We start from the raw sequence: 19,764 nt of genomic DNA, 5'->3' as shown, positions 1-19,764 counted from the left end.
TAAGTCTCTATCTAATTTGTCCGCCAAGATACACTCACTAATGCTACCTGATTAGGCTGTCTGAAGATACTGGCTTCCTAACCTAAAATGCACTAAACATTGATGTCATTGTTCTTTTTCCTTTCCCTGTGCAAAACTCTAGTCATGTTTTGCAAAGCCTAAAGCAAACGTTTTCCTCTATAAAACAACCAAACTAAATACTATGAATAAATATTCAAGAACTTGAAGCATAAAACATGACCAAAATGGCTAGATCAGCATTAAATAACCTGAAAAGGATTGATATGCTATAAAACAAAGCAATTAAACAACAACCAAGATTCAGTCATAAATGTCCAACAGTATTTGTGGCATTGCTGTACAAATAAGTTTCGTAAGCTTTTTCATTTTTTAACCTCTCATTCAGAGTCAAGTTTACAACAGCATTTGTTCAAAATGTCATCTTATATACATATACACTAGCTTTGATCATTCTGAGGATGAAAAGGAATAATATTGCTACGGATCAAAAGATTTATGGTGTTCACCTTGACAACAGTTCAAACTCCCTGCTGAAAGTGCCGATACTGAAGTAACGGACATATTGAATGAAGCATTGTTGGATAAAACAGATGAGTTCCAACTAATTAGTTGTTTTTTTTAAGCATGTAAAGCAATCATAAGGCGGTAGTTTAGTGGATTTGTGATGTGCATCATGATGACAGTCCTAACTCGCTGCTATTGGGGCTGAAAGTTCCCAGATTGGTGTCAACTGCATATGGTGGTATGGAGAGTTTTAATGAAGCACTGCTTAGACAAATTAAACATACATGCATCTTGATTGAAGGTAAGCAAGGAAAAAGCAGGTCAAATCCACATAAACAAGGGTTTCATGTAGAAAATCACTTTGAGCCTTAATGCTCAGCTTGCATCTGATGTTCCAGTGATATTTTAAAGAAGGAAGGACACTGTAAAAAAGACCTCAATAGCCATCTACAGTATCTAAGTTCAAATTTATCATTTAGGAATATTTTATGTAAAATTTGTTTATTTTTAGACAAACCGTTATTGTACTTATTATTATTTGAAACTTGAAATTGAAATGTTGAATTCCAGATATTTGATTTGTCTTTTTATATTCAACATTTTATTTTTATTGTAGATTGTTCTGTCTACCAACGGCTTCCGAAAATCGCCACTTCAGATTTACCTGTAAGTTTTCTGTTTTGATTTGATTTTTTGATAATAGTCAGTACTTCCTAACTTCCAGTGTGTCTGGTATCGGAAGTAGTGACAAGGCAAATTAGTTCCTTCGCTTTTTTTTTCTTTTACCCATATATCTCCCCTATGTATGTGCTATTTTTTTTTTTTTTTTTTTTTTCCGATCGTTCTTTTTTCATTGAAAAATTTTTGGGTGTTTTCTTTTAATTAAGAATTATTGAAATTAGTTTTTGGTTTTTTTTTTTTTTTTAATTATTGAAACCACTTTTTGTGCTTTTTATTTTTTTTTTTTTAAGAATTATTGAAACTTGTTTTTTTAATTTTGTTATTAAAAGTGCAAATAAGGAGTAATTGTGCTATTTTTATGTGTATAGTTTTAATTTTTATTGTATATTATTTTATTATTAATCCTTTTCTTATATTTTATTTCAATAAATTGCTTCACAATAGAAATACTGAAGAACAATAAAAGTGAAGGAACTGATTTGTCTTGTCACCACTTCCGGTAGCAGACACAGTTAGGAAGTACGTTAGCTGATTATAACTGATTTTTTAAATAAATTTCATCCAAACCAAAATATTATGCCATTTATTTAAAAATAAAACTATTTCTAACTTTAAATAACAAATCACAAATTTTTATTTGTTAGCTGAAGTATCTCATACTCAGATTAAGGTGGGACAGCTACTACACCATTTTTTATATGTATCCATGTTTTTGTTTGTTTGTTGTTTTTGTTTGTTTTTTTGCCTCAAATCAAAAAGGAGTTTTTGTGCTCCATCTCTGATCAAAGTGTTACTCGATATAAGTTTATATAAATCCAGTGTGTGTAAAGACATTGAATGAACTTATGCCAAAGAGTGCTGGTCTGGATATGAGATGTTTGGAGGGGGGGGATTCAAAATTTGATCATTGTAGGTTCAAAAAAAAAATAACAAATGATTTTAGGATAAGTAATTATCACTGAGCGAGGTGGGAGGGGAGGTAGAGGACGAAAAATAGTGACATAGCAGAAAGATAAGATAAAAATAAGAGTAGACATGGTCTTTGCACAAACAAGTATGCTATCATTTTTCTGAGACCACCCCGTGTTAGTGCAGCACTGGTGATTCTTGTCAAAAGTAAATTCTCTAGTGATTTATGAGAGCAGGTCAATTAAAAGATTTTTAAAAAATGATAGCTCTTCTTCCATCTATTTGCAAGAACGAATGGCAAGCACTCGCTGATAATAATATCATTGGTGATCAACCCAAGACTTTATGGTGTGTTATTAAATTGATTACAAAATGAGGTGCGTATATTGAGAAAAGTCAGAAATCAAATAGGAAAACGATATTCTTTTACTAAAAAATATTTGTTTGTTGCATTTTCTGGTACAAGAAACAGTTATTATGCAATTCCAAATGAAGGATTTGATGAAAATTCCAGGTTGGTTAGCAAATGATGGTTCTCTTAATAATAGGGAAACTTGAGTGCATTGATTGAAATAGTGTCTTAAAGAATGTAAGAATTCTTTTTTTCTTTTCTTTTTCTTTTTTAAAGATGAGGCTTGATGATTATTTTTTTATTTTTATTTTATTTATTTATTTTTTTTTTTTTGATTGTTTGAACTATTGTTCTCATCTTGCTCGTTTTTTTTCCACAACGTTCGGCCAATGTAACCTCCGATCGTCTTCATGCGCATTTACACTGGATGCTACTGTGTAAATCACAAAGAGTGTTAGGAGGGGGGGGGGCAAAATGTAGGGGAGATAACTGATATTTTTAGTTAAATAGGAATTATTTCCCTTATATTTTGAGCCTTTTGTGTCTCTATTGTAATCCTTCTTTTTTAAAATAATTATTTTTGGAAAGAAACTGAAGTATACCTAATTTTTTTAGGGTTAGGAACATGCTGCATCAATTACAAAGGAAGAAGTTGCTAGTTAGAATTAAATATTGGTTTATCAGATGCATTGTTATTTAGATCCAACATGGAAAATCCAACAATACAACTTTATATAGATTAGATATGCAAACACCATTGGTTTTGTAATGGCTCAACTAAAGACATTAGCTAGTTTCGTCCAACGGTTAAAACCCAATGTCAAGCTAACCATATTGATGAGTGACACTTTTTCTTTAAGATGGTACTGTTTCTATATGCATAGAGACACACAATATTGTGTGCATTAAGTTGAAAAAACGTCAATATTGAAAAATAAATAACTGAAAATTGTAATCTTAAAAATAAAATATTAACAACACAAGAAAAAGGAGCGTACATTTACTAAAGAGAAACGATTACATTTCGTTTACATCCAAATTTTATCAAAATAACTCCAAAAATAAATGAGTTATTATTACAAGTTAAAATTGAAGGCAATTTCACTATATTTTCCCATTTTTACAAAATTTTTAACTGGTTGATTTGTGATACCTATTTCTATTCATTAGTTTAAATGCTTCCAAATTCCTTTCAAATTTGAAAGATCCTGAAGCAATACATTTTTTTTTTTTTTTAACTATTAAAAAAAATTAAAATGGCTGATTTGTTTATAAATAAATTGAAATCCATTCTGATGGCTTTGTGTCATTAAATCCCTCAAGCTGTTAGATTTTGGAATTCCTTCCTGGTATTCTGCTTACACTGACTGTACTGACATGCAGAAGTTCAAGTGTAATATGAATAGACATCTCGCTGCCCAACTCCCTATGTAGTGTCCCTATAGATATGGTCTCAAATAGTAGCTCCTTATGTCAAAGTAACACTGTGCCTTGTTTGGAGCGAATAAGAGTTTTAAAAAAAAAACTTAACTTGAAGTAACCTGAAAAAAAATAAAATAATTATGATCCAATAGAAAAAAAGTGTATATTTATTAAAAAGAAACGATTACATTTTGTTTACATTCATATTTTATCAAAATAATCTAAAAAATAAATGAGTTATTATTACAAGTTAAAATTGAAGGCTCTGTTTTACACATTTTTAAACTGATTGGCTTGTGATATTTTATACTACCACAACTGTAAAGAAGTTTCCTTACTCTGTTTGCTGTAAGGCAAACAGAATTTTCATGGGCAGAGTTTCTTTCCAAGAATTTCTCATCTGTGGAACACAATACCATGGGATTTCTTCTCTGCAGGCTACATGGTTGCCTTAAAATCTAGTGTCAACAAATATTTGTCATAAAACTGTACTCATAAATAATCAAATTTTCAATCCTCTCATAATATTCTTCATAATTTAACTGACATCCATCTCATTAACCCTAATTCTTTAGTAACTCTTTAGCAAAAAAAAAAAAAAATTGATACAATTTGGCAGAATAACGAGAACCAAGTTTAGAAATATTCTGGATAATTAAATCTGGTAGGTTTAGTTTTAAGCATCTGAAGAATAAGCTGAACCCAATAAGCAAAGAATCTTGCTTAGAAAAGTTATCCACAAACCATAATTAATTGGTCAGTTCATATGAGAATACTAGTAGCTATTAATAATGGAATGATCCTAATATTTTTCTCAATTCCAAAACAAGTACCGATTCTGTTTTAAATTACCGGTTCCTATTACAATTATTTTTAAAATATCTAAATATTAAGCTATAGTTTTGTTAATTTTTTAACCCAATGTTTTAATTTTTTTACCCAATATTTTAATTTTTTAACCCAATGTAATATGTGCATATATTAGCTTGTACGGAAGATTCAGAGTGTTTTTAAGCACACAAAGAGGATTGAAATAAAATTTCTCCTTTCTTAGCAATATTTCTTCAATGAAAATGGTCATGAACTGTACTTTTTTAAACTTGCAACTCTTGCACAAGTGCTCTAATTGTGACATTTGGATTTTCTTCAATTTTTGTCTTCAAAATCATGATATCAAATTTTGAGAGGTTTTCCACTGTGAGTGTCATCTTCAAGACTGATGTTTCCTGTTTTGAATTCTGCAAAACATTTCTGAACTGTTAATTCTTCTATAAGATCATCACCATAGACTTCACAAATCTTTTTGAAAGTTTTATCAACAATTTCTCCTTTTTTTTTAAGAAAAAACCCTAACTACCTGAACATGAAATTTGTTGCAATCCATTTTCTTGTAATGAGGGATGTCTGAAAGCAAATAAATTTGAGAAATTTTGGCAGCAATGGAAAAAGTGTGCATACATGCATGCCAAGTTTCATCTGTGATTCAAGCAAACAGTTAAGAATCTTCAGAAACAAACTTTTAAGAAACTAAAGACTTTCCAGAGCTAATATTTTCACAAACGTAAAAATAAACTTGTTGGGGTGAGGGTGATTTATAGACTTTGGTTTTATTGGTAACTTAAAATCAATGACTGTTTATCATTTTATTATTAATAGCAGCAATGGAAAAATTGTAACAATGCGTGTATGAGTGTGTGTGAAAATAGCAGCAGCAGCCGAAGTATAGATGGCTAGTAAAGCTATTAGCAGCAGAAGCAGCACCTGTTTGAGCATGTATGCAAATTAGCAAGTGGGCACAGGCTTGCATCACAACAAAAAGAAAAAAAGGACAGCATGTGGTTGAGGAAAAAAAGTGTTTTCCAGGTGAGATGGACATGTGATCCCATCGTGATGGCAAGAGACTTTTAAGCTGATGTTGAGATGATAGGGTTTTGTTAATCTCATGGCAGACAAAATGAACAGTAAAAAAAAAAAAAAACAATAAGCAGGCATTTGGAATGTAACGGTAATAAACGACTTGTGTTAAAACAGAAAAAAAATGCAGACTCAGATTTATTTATTTTTGTTTGTTCTTTTGCTACTATATCAGATGACATGGGGATCCAAAAGAGGCTCGAACTGTACTGAACACAGTTCGAACGTAACGGCCATGTTACAAATTAAGTTTTAAAAATGAAAAGAAAAGAATTGTTGTTGGAATCTGAAAATAGGTACAATTATTTCCGATACCCCAAACAATTCAGATTTTTACAATTTCAGATTCTGATTAATTGTCCCAACATTAGTGGCTATTGCAGTGTTAATCTCTGTTACTGAGAAGATATAGAAAAATGTTAATCAAACCTAAATTGCCATCGAGGGTGTGTTTGATGAAAGGGGGAGTTTCACTGAGTGTTCTTAACCATTAAGAGATGGGTGTGGCTGGAATGGTAACCAGTATATGAGAATTTATAAAGTTTTCCCTCAGTCTCAAAATGGCCAGAGTCTATGCTATTTTTAAGGTGACTTGTTCACTGTTGGTTGAGGAATGGTCATATACAGTTCTAGAAGGTCTACCCTCCTAGACGTTGTCTACTTACTCTTTGAGTAGAGGTTAGTTTATTACTAGTCGCCTGAGATGTCCCTGCCAAGGAATGCCAATGGGGCTGCCCAGGTATTTTTTTTTTTTTTTTTTTTTTGGCAAGCAAGGTGCTGGCTTTTCAAATCCCATTTTACCAACCTAGCCATTGTGGAAAAGATAAAAATCAAGAATCCATACTTATAGAAATAATAAAGATATCAGTGAAAATGAGAAGGAATTTGTCGTATTTGTTGTTCTAATTTGGTCAATAAATTATGAAATGAAAATAATAAAAAAACTGGAATAAAATGTTAATATACAAAAATAAATTGTAAAAGCAAAGAGTGTTTTGAGTTGAGAGATTGATGAAGTAAGTTTCAGTAAGATTGATTATGAACTCACGACAATAGTTGTCTTTTGTTAAGTGAAAAATGTATTACATGGAATTTTTTTTTTTAAATTTAATTTTTAATTGTCTGATTAGTGAAAGATATCATGTGTGATCTGATTGTGGGGAGAGTTGCTTGGTTTGTCGAAGAGACGTCTCTGGAATGATTGTTACATCCTGGGAACAGCAACCAGCTCCCAGGATGTAAGACACAATGAAACAATAAGAACATCCCCTTACATCAAAGAGTCGATATAGTATCAGCTGGTGTGGGTTTGGTCATCTTCGTGGGCAGCATTTCCATTGTAGTTAATAGCAGGCAAGGTCCTCTGCTGCTGAAACTTGAATGCTTCACAAAATAGCGAACAAAGCACCTTTTTTATATAAAATTATAAATTTATTTATTTTCACAACTAAGGAGCATTTTGAGACCCGTCCGTTGCCATTGGAATCTAAGTTTCAACTATTAAAAACAATTCTTCTCTCTTTGCAAGAGAGAGGAAGAGAGTGATAAGAAAAAGACAAGAACAAAAGAAAGGGAGAAAGAGATAAAGAAATAGAGGCATGCATACATGCTAAGAAAACAAAGCGGCTGAAATTTTTTTTTTTTTTCAATTCTCTGGCTTTGATTTGGTTGAGTTTTATAAACAACTGTCAATCTGATTACATAAAAAAATCCCAAGTCGCACCCATCACATGTCAAACTGTTGAGTTGGCAGGCCCAACATTTTGGATAACTGTATTAGCTTGTCGCTTCATATGTCTCCATGAGAGTAAGTTTGGCAAAACTCAAAATGTAGCAAGCTGAAACTCTCACCCATTGTGCCACAAATGTAACATAGCTGAGATGTTTTTGTTTGTTTTGTTTGTTTTTTTTTTTTGTTTGTTTATTTTTCAATTCCAACGATACGCTCGTTTTGTTAGCAGAATCAGCTGGTTGAATTTCTGTAATTACAGTGGTGATGTGGCAGCCAAAGTTTCTATTATCTATTCTCTCTTTGCTTATAGACATTTTCATTTCTCATAAACGTTATTAATAAAAAAAAATTTTTTAAAAGCATCACAAATCTCTTTGGTGTTTTATTTCTTCTTTATAATATCCATGAATACACATCAACAACCCTCACCCATTTTGGATAATTTTTACCATGAAATTATCTGTATTTGTGTGTAGCATTATTAGGGGAGTGGTGTTATTCAATCCCTACAGTGAGTTCATTTCTTTGGCAGAACTATCTGCTCAAATTTTTGTAATCGCAACGTTGTAGCCAATGTTTCCATCTTCTTTTCTCTGTCTGTGTAGACATTTTCTTTTTCTCAGAAACAATTTTTTAAAAATTTTTTAGTTTGAGCAGTAAATTTGTACACACATATAACCCCCACCTCCATCAACCTCTTTTCCGTGATATGGGAAAGGAAGCAGCTATCCAAATTCAGCTGGTATTTCTGGTGATTTAGTGAAAACAGATCTTCCTTGCTCATCTGCCATGTTAGACTGCCTGTATTTGTGACATCACTGCTAAAAATGTAGTGCTTACAATTTCTACTTGGAAATTTCCACTCTACTCATTTTTAACATTACCATATTAATCCCATCTTTACGCACTAAATATTATTAGAATGACAGCCTAAGTTTACTTTGGGTGTCAGTTGCAAACCATGTACTAGAATCAATGAAGAAAGATGTGTGACACATTTGCTTTTAAGGTCAGTATTACTTAAAATCTATTTTCTCTACTTAATCCCTGGAATTTCCACAGGTCGCACAGGTTAAATATTAATTTCTCTTGTTTTTCAGACGAAATCTGATTTGCAAGAAAATTTCGTAAAAACATTTTTGGCCAAAACTTTATCTGCTGATTGCAAAGCTGAAGAAATTGCAGCAGGACTGAAAAACTCTGTGGAACTTTTTGATTTAAATGAAAAGAAAAAAGTTGAGAAAATGAAAAGAAAAAAGAAATCTCTGACTTCAAAAGAGAAGAAAAAACTGAAAATATTTGAAATCAAACCCAACGAACAAAAGTAAGTAAATATTTTATTTTTTTACATATTCACTTTTCTTCATTCTCACAAATTTGTTTTCATAAGAACCATTATTTATAGAGAACTTGTATTCTAGACAATATCTTATAACTAAGAACAAATTAATTCATTGCAGTTTGATTCCTACTCTAATTCTATATGTCAGTACTTTGGGGGATTTTTCTATACTGGTTTTTGTTTTTTGTTTTTTTTTCACTGCAAAAAAAGAATATAAAATCTTTGATACTTTTCATTTCAATAATTTATTTCATTAAAAAAAAATTAATTTTGTTTTACGGCATACATGTTGCTTTCTTCTGATCATTTAATTTTACAGGAGTTTCCAACCTTATTTTTCTTATGGATTCCCTGTGAGTTACTTTATCATCTGTTGAGCCTGTATATGCATAGATAATTTTTAAATCAAATATTAGACTACCCGTGACCCGTTGGGTCAGTATGTTATATTAGCTGTGGAATTCATGTATGAGCGTGACACTTATGACGTAAAGAAAATAGGTTTTTTTTTTTTTTTTTGACATAGCAGAAACATTTCTATGAAAGTATATTAAAATGAAAAATCATGGACGGATCACTCAAACATGAAAAAAATAAACCTCCCTATTCGTGTAAAGTTACCTGCTTTTCCGAATAATCGCTCAAAAATCGAAAATTAAACATGATTTTCCTACGAATCGAACACCGACGAAAGTCATTTAGCAGCAAAAACGCACATGAACCTACCGATGAGAAATATAAGAATGAAAAACCCATATTGGAATCCTTCAACGAAGTTATAGAAACTTAAAATCTTAAAAAAATATAAATAAAACCTGAAGCAAAAAAATAAAACCTAAATAAATAAAATAAAACTAATATTAAAACAGATTAGTAAATGTGTCAACAAATTCACTATTCTCACACAACTATTTTGTATCTAGAAATGTAAACAAATAAAAAACGAAGGAAGGAAGGAAAGAAAAGGAATGGATTGAGACTAGTAGTAGTCTTGGCTTTACTACAATTGTTCTTATGTTTGTCAATGGGTTAAAGTTGTTTAGTTGTAAGAAAATAGCGACAGTATATTTGTAATAAAGAATAGTTGCAAAACTCTTCCTATGTTAAATAATAATTTCGAAATAATAACGTTAATATTTCAGTGTGCAGGTCAAAATCTGCAAAAGAAGCGATTTGTGTTCAGTTGTTTACGTTATGGGTTAATGTTTATGCGTGCATGCGCAACCGGATGTCGTAAACCGGAAAGTGGGCTACATCACTAATTACAAGGTCATTTGAGTTTTATAATTCTATAGATTACTAATAAGTTCTTATTAACATATGTGTAATGTGTTCATGAACATAAAAAATAGATTTACAGCAGATCAAACTTTCATAAATGACACACAAAACATGAAAACCAATCAGATATTTGCCAAAACTTTTATTTAATTCAATTTTCATCCCAAACAAGGCACAGTGCTACTTTGATGTTGTGGCTACTATCGGGAAATGCAGGGATATTATATAGGGAGATGAGCAGCAAGATGTCTGTTCACATTACACTTGAACTTCTGCATGTCAGTACAGTTGGGAAAGCAGAATCCCGAAAGGGAATTCTAAATGCTTCTGGGAAAGAAACAATTGGAGCTCAGAAATAGCGGGGAGTGATTACCACATGTGCTGTGATCATATGTCTAACAGTCTGGCATTATGATACATATTAACCAAAGAAAGCAGTGTTTATTGCATATTCTTTTTATACTATTACTAGCAGGGAGACCCGACGTTGCCTAGGATTGAATGAGGATCAACAAATGTTCCACCCTCCCATACTTTTATTGTCATTGAAATCTGTGAAATCGACCATTTTGGTTGATTGATTGCCTGCTTTAGTTGAGGACCCATCATGGTGAAGTTTCACATGCCTCTCCACACTGACTTACACTACATTGTAGAGAACCTACTGTTGATTTGATAAAAATATTTTTTCTTATATATATAATGGATGAATTATTGTGCAAAAGTCCAGTATCATGGTTCAATTTTGCTATAACTAAAACATTTACTTTGAATGTGCCAGAACCTACTGTTGATTTTATACACTAGACCTTTCTGCTTGTGTGGTGATAAAACTTCTCAAATACACTTGTGATATTAGGCTATATAAGGTGTTAACTTTGATCAAAATCGGACTTCCTTCTTTAATTGGATTTTTTCAATCATCGATTGTCGATACTTATTGAAGGCATTCTGATGCAAAACCAGAACACTGCCAGACGCATCAAGTGCATTTATATGAACTTTCAAAAGAATGGGTCCAGCTGTTTTATAGTCTATAGGAAACAAACTTACACATACACAAAGTGTTTTGTTTTATATAAGTAAAATATTATATATTTGCAATATAATTGTTTTCATATTTATATTCAAGAGATAATCTTACTATAAATTCTCTTAATGCAATGCCTATAAAAGCTGTGAACCTCGTAGCTCTCTATTCTAAACTTTTATTTGAAAAAATCCTTATTTTGAGAGGGGGGGGGCAACAGAGTTATTTATATTAGTGATTCATTCGTGTGTGTTGATCTCCCATATTGCATCATTATAAAATTCATCTTAAAATTTAATGGTAGCTACAACGTGCCTACAGGTTTTGGCTTCTATTAAATATCTAGTGTCAGAGAGACAAATTTTAAAGAAGAAAAACGTTAAAACTTGACTATTTAGCTAGAGTATTTCAGTCTATTGCATTTGGTATAGATTGTGTTTACATTTTTGTTTTGTCTTTTTTTAGGAAGGTTATAAGCTATTGTGTGTTAACTGTTCTTTATTTTCTCCTATTGGTCATTTTCCTTTGAGTTGATTTTTAAAGGATTTTAGTAATTTATTTCAAATGAATGCAAAATATGTATTGCAACTACAGATGTCTTCTTCATAAATGTTGGCTTGAAAGAAAGATACATATTTCGTTTATTTCTCTCTTTCCCTCTCTCCCTCCTTGCACTTTCTATAAAGATAAAAAGAGAAATAAAAGGCATTTATTATTAGACAGATTGAGATGAACATGCTTTCTAAAAAAAATGTCATAAATGTGTATTTTAGCAGCACATTGTATTTAGCAGCACATTCTAAACACGCACATTTTTTTTTTATGTTAAGTATGATTCAAAAGAGTTCTGCTAGTCTCCTGAAACCATTGAGTGAATTGAGTTTCTTCTGCTTTCTTGCATTGAATTACTGATGCTGGAATATGTCTCCCTTTATCTGCATTCTAACTTCTCTTTTCGCATGGCTATCTACTTCAATGTGAAGGCAGAACGTTTATCATTCAACACTGCTGATTTTTTCCATGGCCAAAATGCGATTTTGTTTTTAATTAGAGATCGTCATTCAACATGAATTTAATTGTGTAACTTACAGACAATTTTTAATGATAAAAATCTCGTAAAAAAACACCTTCCTATTATTCTTACTATTGCAACTAGCATTCAAATGCAAAAATGTTTTCTATAAACTATTTAGAGTTTATGTATGCATCGTCTTTTACAAAGTGAATAAAATAGTAATTTTTAAAAAAAAATGTTATTTAAAATGTCTGGAATTACCTCCCTTGTTCATACAAGGAAAATAATTAAAAAAATATTTTAAAGAGTTGTTACCCCTGAAATAACAGGAATTTAAAAAACACATCCAAATATTTGCGATTTTTAACTGGAAAAAATCTTATCTAAAATTGAATTGGTATTTTATTTATTCTTTTTTACACTTAAAATCTTTTTTTTTATATTTTACATTTTCCTCAAAGTAAAAATAAAATTGATTTTTATTTTTCAAAGATATATTTTTTCTTTATTTTAATGAAAATAAAAATGATTTTCATATAAAAATTAGCAAAGCCACCCGGCGTTGCTTGGGACCGTATAAAACAATGAGAACAATTTTGAACGTATGTTATTCTTAGGATAGAGGAAATTTTTATGTCTATGTATCATTTGGTATCTTGAGCGAAAGAATATTTTACCTATCCTAGGACGGGTATTATATGTATGAAATAATTGTACTTTCCCTAGGACAGGAAATTTACAGCATGTATATGGAAAAAAAAATTCTTTACCTAGGGCGAGTAATATACAACACTTATTTAAAATAATTTGCATAATTTTCTGATGTGCAAACTTTTCTGTATGTCATAGATAACAGTTTTTGTTTTTACATCAGAGTGCTATCGTAAATAAGCACCTTATTTCTCATTTAAAAGTCATACTACCCAAATATATTATATGATTTTCGGTTTTAATAACTTTTATACACGTCACAGGTAGGATTTTCTTTGGTTTTTTTTTTTGGGTTTTTTTTTTTTTTCATATGAGCACTATACTGCACAAGTACCTTATTTCTTGGGTAGGATAATGTACAAGTACGACATTTCTAAGATATAGATGAAACTACTCGATAATTTTACATAGTTTTCTGTTGTGCTAACTTTTCCGTGTGTCACAGGCCAGAGCTTGTTTGTTTTTACATCAGAATGCTATAGTAAAGAAGCACCTTATTTCTTATATAAATGTCATACAACTCAAATATATTACATGATTTTCGGTTTTGATTACTTTTATGTATGTCGCAAGTAAAATTTCCTTTGTTTTCATATGGGTACTATACTGCACAAGTACGTAATTTCTTGTGTAACATACTGTACAAGTACTTTTTTTATAATAACTCAATACTTCTATGAAATTTTCTGTTGTGCTAAATTTTCTGTATGTCAGGGGTAAGAATTTTTTTTTTATCTGGGTGCTATAGTGAAGAAGCACATTTTTCATATGTAAATCATACTACTCAAATATTTAATGAGATTTATGGTTTTAATAACTTATGTACATCACACGTAAGGTATTCTTTGTTTTTTTTTCATGTGAGTACTATACTGCACAAGTACCTTATTTATTGGGTAGGATACTGTGCAGGTATCTTATTTCTAATATAAAGATGAAACTACTCGATGATTTTACATAAGTTTTTCGAGTACTATACTGTACAAATACCTTATTACTTTGATAGAATTCCTTGTACACATAAATACATTAACAAAGTAAATGAGGATTATATGTGATTTTGGGAATATGACATCCATAAACATATACAAACATATACATTACATATAATTCGTAATGATCAGTTAATTAGTTTTCGAGTGGATCCAAGACACAAAAATATATAATCATATACACATAATTAAAATTCATAATGATCGGCTAATTAGTTTAGGAGTGAATTCAATTCATAGAAATATATAATCATATGCACATAATTAAAATTAATAATGATCGGCTAATTAGTTTAGGAGTGAATCCAATACATACAAATATATAAACATATACACACTCTAAAATTCATAATGATCGGTTAATTAGTTTAGGAATTAATTCAATACAAAGTTCCATTACTGGATCTATTTACGTGATTATTGGAATATAACAAATAATCCGATATATAATATATCCTATATATTTGAAATATGACATTTTCGTTATGTACAGCAAAAACATTTTTCTGTATTTTTTTTATATCAATTGTTCTTTGTATAATTATTACGTAACATTTAAAAATCAAGAATATCGGAATGTAACAAAAAAGAAAATAAAAAGAAATTGTGGAGCTCGAACCCGCAACACTGATGTTAGTAAGCGATGACGCTATGCACTGCATCAAAGAGGCAAGCGTTTTCATTCGCTTGTAAATTTACTAAATAAGTTTGTTACAGATCATGCGTGCTATGCTCGTTAAGTTGTCATTTCTTTCAAGTTTGAACCCCTTTTTAATCCCTTAGCAATTGTTTTAATCGATTAAATACCTCTAATAAAATTCTGCACCTTATATGCAATCTTTTGAGCTACTGCACGCCGTCAAGCAACCATCTGTCTAGGAGAAGATACAATTTAAAAAACAGACACACACACACATACATAGTGAGATTTAAATATTAGATAAGGGCGCTTATGTCAACGGATCATTAAATCTAGGGGAGATAACCAGCATAGACATAGCAAAAATAAGCATATTTTGCAAGACATAATTTGAGACGTTGAAATAATCAGTACAACAATGAAAGAATATTAAATGAAAAAAAAAAAAAAAATGATTACACAATTACTGTAACCGAGTTCCGGAAATTGCTGAAGCAGTTTACAAAAAGGAAACAAGTTAGCGAAGTTAATCAACAAACTTAAAATATAACAATGTTAAGTAACAAAATAAACTTATTAATGTACACAAAACAAAAGTAAACTGTTACAATGTAACGATGTTAATTAACCCACAACAAAAATTAAATAAACTTGTTTGAAACGATGGTAAAGGAGAAGTATTCCCCCATATAATTATTGCCATCAGGGACCAATATGTGATGTGATTTTTCATTTCCATTAATTAACAAGTTTATTTAATTTTTGTGGTTGATTAATTAACATCGTTTCATTGTAACAGGTTGTTTACTTTTGTTTTGTGTTAATTAATTAATAAGTTTATTTTGTTATATTTGAAGTTCGTTGATTAACTTGTTTGCTTTTTGTTGAAATTTCCGGGACTAACTTCAACTTGCAGGTACAGTATTCGTGTAATCATATTTTTTTTTAATCTTTTTTTCATTTAACATTCTTTCATTGTTCTACTGATTATTTCAGAGTCCCAAATTATATCTTGCAAAATATGCTGATTTTTGCTATGTCTATGCTCGTTATCTCCCTTAGATTTAATGATCCGTTGACATAAGCGCCAATTATAATTTACTAAAATAACTGTAAATATTAAACTTCAATATTCCCTCAACCATAAAAATATAGAAGTATTTTTTTTTCTTAAATTCTTTTTCAATAACTAAAATAATTAAAAATAATTTTGTGATTTAGATACAGTTCTTTTGGGGGGTTTTTCATAACACAAGCATCAAGTTTTATTTAAACTTCACAATCTTAATAAAAAAAAATTAAATAAGTTGTTTTTTAACATAAACTTTTACTTCCCACTGCCATTATGAAGCAGAATATTATAATAAGCATTCTATTTTTCTTTATAAAATAAATAAAATATTAAAATATTTATTTTATAATAACATACATAATAAAATAATTAATAAAAATATAAATGCTCTTTTTAATTAATTTTAAGAACAATCCAGAAAGGCTTTGAGAGAGCACACAAGTGTACTTTTTTCAATCTAATAAGAACAATTGAGAATAAGAATAATCAGAAAACTCTGTATAAAAGGACGTGCCGTTCGCAGTCAAGTCAGTTTTCATAAACAGTTTTTAATCTCGTTTGGACTCTGGCAATGTTTCTAGAACGTCATTCCAATCAAAAAAAATATTCAAAAAGACCATTCTCAGCATAAACTAAAGAATTGAATTTTGTGTTAATACGAAGATTTCTCTATAATTTCTCGTTGATAAAAGTCTTATATTTTCAAACATCTGATTCATTTATTTGATTTTGAAGTTAATAAGAGTTGTTCCCCTTGCACCTTAAGATGTTAGGTACAGGCAAAATGAATGCCGATGTTCAAAATGTATAAACAATTTGACCCCTCCCTCTACTTAAAAATTCACCAAAAATCAGGAAATTAACCAATTTTAATGATATTTCAGTATTTATAAAATAATGATCACGGAATATAATGAATACATTTTTTTTTATTTAAATCTTAATGGAAATGTATTATTTTGTTTAAACAGAAAATACCTTTATTAAAGTTATGGTTTTCTATAGTAAAAAAAAAAAAAAAAAAAAAAAGAATTTATTTTTGCTTTTTTATGAGAATAAAGCATCGTAAATTATAAGTTTTTAAAAATTATTTAGTTTTTACTGGAACATTACGAAAAAAAACCCTAAAGTCTGTATTAATGAATTCGATATAACTCGAAGAAAAATGAATTTCTCAAACTACCGATATTATCATTGAATTAAGCATTGTTTATTGAATAAAAAAAATAAAAAATTATAATAGCAAAAATATTTCTAATTTTTTTTTTTTTTTTTTAATTAGATTTCGCATAATTTTTATATGCAAGATTTTAATAATTTCCTTGCTCGCATGAATATGAAACTTTCGGCGTAACATAATTTTCATCAAATCTTGAACAATAATTTGAAAAAAGAATAAATTTAAAAACAGGAACATAAAAAATAATTAAATCAAAAAATGATAAAAATTGATACAAAACGTTCAGAATAGGAATGTATGGATGCACGTCTGGGGAGGGGGGGTCTGACAAGATTAGAGACTTTAGTCTCTAATCTTTCAAATACAATCAAAAAGTAGTCGGAAACCTACAAAAAATTATGATAAATCAGCTTTCAAAACTTGGTCCCTCTATCTTTATCTGCCCATTTTTCCCCATATCTATAAGATGTTATAAACTTAATATTTACGTTCAAGTCTTGTTATATCAGTACGAACTAATAATGTGTTTATCCGTAAATGTTCCTATTTACTTTGCTTCCCCACGAGGGCAGAGTTAGATACCAAGGTCGTTTTTTAATGTAGAGAAAAGGAACAAAAATAAAAATTATCTCAATCGTGAAGAATTTCTCCTCCACTAACCCGAGAACAAAAAAATATGAAGTGTGGTATTAGGACAGCTACTACACTCTGATCTTGGCCCGAAGGCCAAGGATATGTGTCTGTAAATGTTATTTAGATGTTTTGTTTTTGTAAAAAGTAAATATTTCATTTTCTATAACTTGGAGTTTATTGATTTTATTTACTCTTTTGGTTTGTTGCTTGTTCATAACCCTAGACAAACACGTAACACCCACATTTAAAGTTTCATTTGTGTCAAACTTAAACGAAAATTACTTTTTGGGTCTTTGCTTTTTTTTATAGTGTAATGCTGTTGGATTGTTATTTGGTCAACAGTTTATTGCAAAATTTTATTCAAGTAAGAAAGAAAAGCTGAGATTTTAACTTTTGGCATAATGATAAGCAAGTAGGTTGATATTTGATTGATCCCTCAGTTCAGTGGAATTGCCACTGAGCTTCCTATAGTGCAATGATTTGAACAGGTTGAGCTTGTTTACAAGGAATAAAGGGTGAGCTTATGTCAAGTTAAGCAAATGCTGATAATCATTTGCAAGCAATTCTTTTGCAGTGTTCAAAGACTTCATGACATAATCGTTGCTACCAACGAAACTATGGATGTGTTTTTGGTTGGGTTCCAAAGGCTTGTTCTACTTGTTCGGAAGGTACTAACAGAGAAGTGGATGACATATGCTTTTATTGGCCAAGACAGAACAATTCATTATTTGTATCCGTTCCACTGCCAGTCTCATCAATAATGAACAACATGATCGGGGGGGGGGGGGTAACTAGAGCACAGGTCATCATGAAAAGTAAGAAAAATTTGTCACAGCAGATTGTATAGTTCCAGTACTAACCAAACTTCATCTAATATGTTAGCATTACGGGTCATAAATGATCAGGATCAAAACACTTTGCAAAAAGGATACATTGGCCCCAGATACAAAGCAGGATGGTGCACAAGTGTCTGAATGTTTAGTGCTTGCTCATATCTGACAAGATTATCAACCTGAACTACAGACCTGGTTGGATAATAAATGGCTGGTTCTCTGTTCTGAAGAAAAGGCTGGCTCCTTCCAAAGGACTTGATTCCATTTATGGTAACCCTTCAGAAAAATAAATCTAAGATGTGCCTCACATTAGATTATTGTGGACTGAATGGGCATGGCACATACGTCTGCATAAAGACTGAGAGTAACAGAAAAAAAAAAAAAGCTCCAATGTGTTAGTTTGATTAGGACTTGCAAGTGTGTAACATCAATCGTTGAAACTATACAAAATTTATTTTTAAAAGAAAGAGATAGTCTGACACGTATGGCTTTTGGATTCGATGGCAAGTTATCATACGAATGATTGTAGATACTACTTTGTCAAATGATAATTATTCAACTAGCAACATCAGAACATATATTGATGATATTTTCATAAATGAAGTGTTTGCAATCAGAGTAAGAAAACACTTGCCAATCTTTAAGATTTTAAGCAAAGAACCAAAATGGCTGCAGAATGGTGCACAAGTATTTGGGTTAAAAGTTTGGTAGAAGTGTGTTATATGACAAAATGAAGTGCGTTATATGACAAAATGAAGAATAAGATTCTAAGTGTAACATGCTGTGTTTTTCATGTGGGCAATTCCTGGGGGTTAAATGATTCAGAGTGGCAGCAGCATTTATCAAGAGAAGAGTGATGGTAATCATCAAGAGTTGGGAGACCAAAGTGGGGAAAAAGCAGCTAGGCCAAAAAAAGGGGCACTCTGGCAGTATCCAAATAAACAGTAAATTGTCTTAGTATGAGGGACGATTTACAGAACAGATACTACCTGGAAGTTGGCAGTTGCATTTGATTAGTTTCGCTTTATTTATACAAAAAAGATAAACAACCAAGAGAACAGGATGGTGGGAATTTTTAAAACTCTTTCAAAAAAAAAAAAAAATGAAAGAAACTGTCCATTTGCGAATCTGAGATGATATGATCTAGGAGGTGTAAGAAAACTTCTCCCGGAATCTAACCGATGCAAGAACCCCTAGCCAAAAAGTCTTTTGTGAACATACACAAACGCGCCTGCCTATTTTTCATTTTATATATTAGATAGTTGATATGGTACTGATGGGAGGAGATGGTCAATAACTCGCATCATTTTTACCGATTCTGTGTACATAAATGGATGACACTCTCACAGAGGAAACACTACAGTGTGTACCAAAGTAGCAGACAAAATATTGATCACATAATAGTTGTGTACACTTGACAATTTAACCTTCGTAGAATCAGAATATCACCAAGTGAATGGTTTGATGTGATGGCTTAAGTTGACTAAGAAGCCTGATAAA

General features: G+C 30.7%; 1 protein-coding gene across 4 annotated transcripts in view; it reads left to right on the top strand.

Annotated features, from left to right (window-relative positions):
* LOC145244643 (ribonuclease P protein subunit p29-like) overlaps nt 1-19,764 on the top strand; it is a 230,794-nt gene that overhangs the window by 193,299 nt on the left and 17,731 nt on the right. For all 4 annotated transcript variants that reach the window (XM_080107152.1, XM_080107153.1, XM_080107151.1 and 1 more), the window contains exons 3-4: nt 1,142-1,191; nt 8,636-8,859. In XM_080107152.1, coding sequence (XP_079963278.1) covers nt 1,142-1,191; nt 8,636-8,859 — 274 coding nt within the window. The remainder of the gene's footprint in view (nt 1-1,141; nt 1,192-8,635; nt 8,860-19,764) is intronic.

Source organism: Euprymna scolopes, chromosome 1 (assembly GCF_053919585.1).
Source record: "Euprymna scolopes isolate OS-2025 chromosome 1, ASM5391958v1, whole genome shotgun sequence".
In the NCBI taxonomy this organism is placed as follows: domain Eukaryota; kingdom Metazoa; phylum Mollusca; class Cephalopoda; order Sepiida; family Sepiolidae; genus Euprymna; species Euprymna scolopes.
Note: the sequence above shows the minus strand (reverse complement) of the source record. Positions and strands in the feature narration are given on the sequence as shown.